Source organism: Musca vetustissima, unplaced genomic scaffold (genome assembly GCF_032173495.1).
Source record: "Musca vetustissima isolate MV318-11 ecotype Yass unplaced genomic scaffold, APGP_CSIRO_Mvet_v1 utg2745, whole genome shotgun sequence".
In the NCBI taxonomy this organism is placed as follows: domain Eukaryota; kingdom Metazoa; phylum Arthropoda; class Insecta; order Diptera; family Muscidae; genus Musca; species Musca vetustissima.
The window spans coordinates 527,576-533,910 of record NW_026886292.1 but is presented as its reverse complement, the minus strand read 5'-3'; the positions used below and the strand labels follow the sequence as shown (position 1 = coordinate 533,910).

Genomic DNA, 6,335 nt, shown 5'->3' with positions numbered 1-6,335 from the left:
TTTTTTTTCATATCTTTATTTTTATGTTAATTTTCTTTTCTTCTAGTAATGCTTTTTACGCGTAGACGGAAATTTATCAAAAGGTGATTGTCATCATTTAAAGTGTTTTTTTCTTTTTTTTTAATAACTCAATTTCCTCTATCCATGTAGAACACAGTAACCATTTTTTTTAAATATTTTCTTTTTTTACCTTTGCTTTTTTTCATTACTATATTTTTTTTATTATTTTTTTTTTGCATATTCATTTGTTTTCTGTTTGTCAATGTGCATATAATTATTACAACTAAAATAATTTCTATACATTATTCATTACCAGCCGTAGAGAGTAGTTATTTCGTTATATTCGTACATAATTATAATGTTTGTAAATTAAATCAGAACTACAACACCAACACTAGTGTAAGTTTTTTTTTATTATTTTTTGTTTGGTTTCTGATTGGATAAATTAGTAATAATTTATTCAATTACAACATTTAATACAGACAATAACAACACAAAGCAAGAAAATAAAATTTTGTAAAATTGCACTTATTTGCACCGAAAAGCCAAAAAACATGAATATATAATTATGTATCATGTACACCAAGTGTATTCTAATTGCTTAATAACGGAGAAATTCGTCATTAAGGGTAGTACCAAAATTATGGTAATGACGTGTCCATTAGTTCAATATCAAATTCCAATTTAAGTAATGTGCAGCCATAACTGTCCATATGCTATACCCCATTAGTACAAATTGTCGGCCACATTCTGATTTTGTCGATAGAGACCAGATGAATATTTTTTTGTATTCCGGTTCTTTTTAAATAAAATAGTAATGTATGCATGCGAAAAAATAGTAAAAATTACAAAATTAGGTGGAGACAACAAGAACAATACAACAGCCAATCAAAAGTTTTAATTTTTTGTCAAGTAAGGAAATTTGACTGCTTTTTTTTGTTGAGGACTCAACAAATTTGTCTTCTTTTGATAAACACAGGTTATTGTTGTAACACTAATGTCAGTTTGATATGTCGAAAAATGTAAACAAAACATACGAAATATCAATAAATGTGATTTATTTTCAAAATATAATATTTTTGAATTTTCAGAATAGAATTTAAAAACATGAATGAAAAAATTGCAAATGTATAATTCTATCGCTTCCTGGGCTGTCCTCTAATTGAGCCATTGCCTTAAGTAGAGGCAATCCATACAAAAACGCTAAAAGTAGCGTTGAAAATTGCAATTTTATATTTTGTCATCATATGCAGATTTGGGAATATTGCAAAGATAAATATCGAACATTCCACAAAATGGAGTTGTATTTTTTTCTGGTTCCCTACTCTTATTTCAAATATAATGTGTACAAAATGTTCCTACTGGGTCGTTCTACATAAATCAAAAATTTACGATTGCGATACAATCAAATCAGCTGAGTATTGCAGTAACCTAGTATAATTGTACCATGGGGTTTGAAATAGAGCTGGCAAACTATCGATAGTCGCATCATTCGATATTTTCGATAGTTTGTTGGAAAACTATCGATAGTATCGAATAATGTGGGAATGCCAATATTAATTTTTCAATAATGCGCGCAACTTTTTTTCATTGTTCTATGTTATTAATTTGTGTGTTATAATTATTTTTGTATTATGGTTTTTGTTAAACTTTTGCGATTTTTATTAAAAATAAAAATAACTACTAACAAAACTCATCACAAATGTAATAACCATTCAAGTCAATATCAATAAACAACACCGATATGTACTTACATGTATTTTTAATAACGGACTCAATTATATTAAATGATCTAATGATTAATATTCTTTTATTAAGAAACGCTTAAGCAAAACAAATTGACATAAAAACAAAAAATATTTGGAATTCATTAGTACAGTTATTATTAAAATATGTACATATAGTAAATATTAATTATAAACTATATTTATAGTCAAAAATAACAGACAATAACGCTTAAACAAAACAACAACATAAAAACAAAAATATTTGGAATTCATTTTTATAAGGCACTTTGAGATCAACTTTTACAAAAAAATGTATTTGCATGTAGTAAAAATTAATTAAAAATTATATTTATATTAAAAATTAAAATAAAAACAGATAATAACGCTTCAACAAAACAACTAAACATAAAAACAAAAAATATTTGAAATTCATTATTACAGATACATTCAGATCTTATTTTATAAAAATATTTAATCAAATTAATTTAAATTTAAAATTATAATGAAAATTACCTTGAAAAAGGTATTATTTGTTTAAAAACCTTACTTCTTATAATTCTTTACTGACCCAACAATTTTTGTTAACAAAGAGCAGCATATCAACATTTTTTGGCTTTAAGCTCGATCTTCTTTCCGAAATTATGGCTCCGGTTTTGCTAAACATTCGCTCAGCCTCTGTCGAAGTTGCTGGTACGCATAAATAGCGTAAGGCACATGACTTTGTGAGTGACATTTGGCCAGAACAATTCTGAAAATAAACATAACACTTCGTAAATTTGTTAATAAATAGTTTTGTATTATATTATTTACCTTCCAGTACTGTAATGGATCTATTTCTAATGCTGCATTTTCATTTTCAAAATATTGCCTAAGAGAAATGATGGCGTCTACTTGATGTGATCTTACTTTAGAGGCAATTTTATTTCCTACGAATTTTAAAAGCGGTGGCTGCGAACTTTGATGAATATTTTTAGAACATGATGGTTCTAAATTATCTTGTTCCATGGTGTTGTTTTTGTTCATACCACTCAACACGTTTTGTAAAAATTGTGTTCCTCCATCTGCATTGCTTGGGAAAAGAAAACCTTCCTTCTTGAACCGAGGGTCTAATAATGTTCCGAGTCTTGTAACTGTACGCTCCTCGTAAGGAAATAGCCTTTTCTTTATTCTTTCAAGCAGAAATATACAAGCTTGATGGCCTTCTGAAGTTTTCATAGTACTTTTTAACTCATCAAGAGATTTAAAAAGACCACATGTTAGAGGAACTACTAGGGAAATAGTAACAGCTGCACTTGACGATGTTTGGACTGTAGCGGCATCAAATGGCATAAGCAATTGTTTAAGGTCCTGCAAAAATTCTATATCGTCTGCCGTTAAAGGTAGCGGTGCCTTTGGTGTCATTAGCAGTACATTTGAAATAGAATTATTTGTTAAAAGAATGCTCTCCACCATTCTGAGAGCACTGTTCCAGCGGGTCGGTACCTCCTGTTTTAGGCTGTGGGGCATATCTCTTCCTTGGTCCGCTTTAAACTTTTCGTAGGAAATTGTGCTGCTCTTAAAATAGCTCACAATTTTCTTACATTTCCCTAAAGTAGTTTTAACATAATCTTGCGCTAAGCAATCTTGCACCACAAGGTTAATAGTGTGTGCAAAGCATGGCAGATTTCGTTTTTGAAGCAATTCGCACGCTTTCAACATACTGCTAGCATTATCGCTGACAACTGCCACCACTTTCTCCATTAGACCCCACTCTTCTAACACGGCGCGCATAGATATTGATATATTTTCTGCGTTGTGATTAGTGGAACATAACATTTTTTTTGTAGACAAAACAGCTGTACGGAGAACAAAATCTTTTGTAACAAAGTGGCACGTTACGGTGAGGTAGCTCTCATTTGCGCGCGATGTCCATAGGTCTGTTGTAATAGCGCAGTGTTGTAACCCGTTAAGAATAGTTTGCAACTTACTCTTTGTTTCGTTGTACATATTTATCATCAGAACGTTTTTTAGGGTGTTTCTTGAAGGCAAAACGTAGCGCGGATCTAAGCATCGGACAAAATCACGGAATCCTGTATCCTCTACTACACTGAATGGCTGTACATCAGTGGCGATCAAAATCATTAAAGCCTTATCAAGTTCTTTTTTACGTGCCGATTCAGTATCGTAGGTGACTGAATTGTTGAAAAAATTATCAATTGTTTTCGTTGGTTTCGGAAGCTGATTATAAGAAGGATGGCTACGTTTTAAATGATCCAACAGATTTGACGTGTTACCGCTAGTTTTGTATATTTTCCCACACAGCTGACACTTAGCATTTCTTTTATCTGTTGTTTTTTGAAAATAGTTCCATACTTCTGAGAAACCGTGGCGTGCTCTTTTTGACTTATTAGTTTCCCCACCAATCGTGCAATTTTCACGTTCTTCTTCATTTTCATTACCAGTTTCTTCTATGGAAATGGAGGTAGAAATATCTGTAAACATTTTTAATCAACAATTGAACAAAATATAAATAAACACATTTTACTTACCGTTTGGTCTTTTCAGATATCTGTTCATTTTAAACAGTGTTCTGTTTTTTACATATATTTATGACAAATCAAAGTTGATAAATTAACGACGCGGTTTATATAGAAGATATCTAAGTCGTTTAATTAACAAAGTTGCGCCTCTAACTGAATAAATGCCGGAATCCGTTTTTTCAACGATAGTATCGCTATCGAAAAAAAACCATCGATAGTCTAGTGAAAACCAAACCATCGATACTATCGATATTACTATCGATAGTTTGCCACCTCTAGTTTGAAATATTCTACATGCCAAGCGTAGACTTGCTAGACAAAATATTCAAAACAAGAACTTAAAAGGGGAAAATTTTAAATTTATTTCAAAACAAACAACAAGTTTTCTGTACCTTCAAAAGTCGACTGACCTTCTTCCCATTTTTTCGTAAAAAATTGTTGTATATATTTTGATAGTGGGATTGTCCGATTTAAAAGCAGATCGAAATTACCTTCATGTCTAATACAATAGAAAAACAGTAGGTGGAGCAGTATAGTCAAACAAGAACGACCATATCATACGCCACTACCACTATCCAAACTTTCTGTAGATCTATGGTAATTAGTGCAATCGCAAAAATATGTGATGCAATGAAAAAGCATAATGCACAGCTGATTAGCAAAAGCATGGCATAATAATCATATTATGCAGCGCAGTTTTGCATTTCCGGACAGGCCCTATACTCGGAGTCTAGATAATATTTCGTGAAATTTGCACCACTTTCTACATAGCATGTTTTCCGAATCATATTTCCAGGAGTCAACATTTACGCCATAAGATTCAAATATTGGCCAATCATTATCACAACAGTCATTCTAATTAGCTTGCCAGATCCCGTTCCGCGTGTAAAATTAAGAAAAGTTAATTTTTCCGTCTATTTCATCCACTAATTATCATATGATCACAGACGAATTTGTTAGTGTCTGAAAAGAAAATATATGTAAATTACAATAAAAAATTGCATATTGTAAAAATAACTATTTAGAAAAACCGACGTCGGCGGAGGAACGGGCTTTATCTGAAAATGTACCACCTGGCAATGCAGGAGATACACGAAAATCTAAGGAAATCAACCAAAAATTTTCAGAAGTCTCTTTTCCAGAAGAATCGTTTGAGAATTTTGTAACCAAAAATTTCTTCCAAGTCTAAGAATATCAACACCAATTCAAAGGCTATGATCACTGTTTTAAATGCGTGTGATCGTTCTCAATCCAAACGACCAAGAATATGTCAATCAATGGAAACGCCATCAGGATCAAATCAAGGCATTTCTCAAAATAGAATCTGTCGCTGCTCCTAGAAATGAATTCGCATCGGGTAACAATCTTAAAGGTTTCTGTCCCCCTATTCTTCTTTTTAATGTAAAACAACTTCTACGTTCGAGTACATATATGCATATAATTGGATACTATCAATTCGTCGGTCTATGTCCTTCACACAAATGTCTTGGTCCATTTAACCCGTTAAGTATTGAAAGACATACATCGAAACAGTTAATCTTTGGTCAGATCTCATTTCATTTCGTAATGCTCGGGTCAAAATTGTATCCTCTACAGCGACCAGAAAAACATACAGTAATAAAGTTTTAATCCCCTAAATATTAACCAACTAATAGCAAAAAGAAGTTAAAACAATATTAAGTTCGGCCCAAGCGAACTTTTTATTTTTTCCACCATGAGAATGATATTCAAAATATGTAAAATGTATGGGGGCTCCTAGGACATGATAGGATAGGAAATACCGAAAAAGAGGTGAGAAAAAGATGTTTACCAAATAGCGGGTCCAGCGTGTTATGGGGCTATACCGAAACGGGCAACAATATTGCTCATTTTGGGTAGTAAAATTTAAAAGCTAATGAGAATACAAATTATACCCAATTCGGTGAAAAATTAAAAAAATTGAAAATATAAATAATTTATGCTACGGGCATATGCTATACAATGAGAATCAAATTCCCATAATACCGAATATTGGGGGTACCGCTAAATGGGGGCTACCCGGAAACTTGGGTCAATGTTAATAATATTTAATATGGATATGTGCTATACA

At 31.8% G+C, this 6,335-nt stretch overlaps 1 protein-coding gene across 1 annotated transcript; it reads right to left on the bottom strand.

Moving 5' to 3' along the window:
• Positions 1-1,859: 1,859 nt before the first annotated feature.
• Positions 1,860-4,524, bottom strand: LOC133333820 (E3 SUMO-protein ligase ZBED1-like). Its single transcript, XM_061542134.1, has 3 exons — positions 4,256-4,524; positions 2,538-4,198; positions 1,860-2,475 (listed from the first exon to the last, which is right to left on the bottom strand). The coding sequence occupies exons 1-3, from the start codon at positions 4,281-4,283 to the stop codon at positions 2,278-2,280; spliced, it is 1,887 nt and encodes a 628-aa protein (XP_061398118.1). The 5' UTR covers positions 4,284-4,524; the 3' UTR covers positions 1,860-2,277.
• Between the last annotated feature and the right edge of the window lie 1,811 nt (positions 4,525-6,335).

Bases quoted from the DNA above. Each gene is read 5' to 3' on its own strand.
- LOC133333820 (XM_061542134.1), bottom strand. From the start codon at position 4,283: ATGAACAGATATCTGAAAAGACCAAACG. The intron at 4,199-4,255 runs GTAAGTAAAATG...AAATGTTTACAG, and splicing joins ATATCTGAAAAGACCAAACG to ATATTTCTACCTCCATTTCC. The intron at 2,476-2,537 runs GTAAATAATATA...GTTTATTTTCAG, and splicing joins ATCCATTACAGTACTGGAAG to AATTGTTCTGGCCAAATGTC.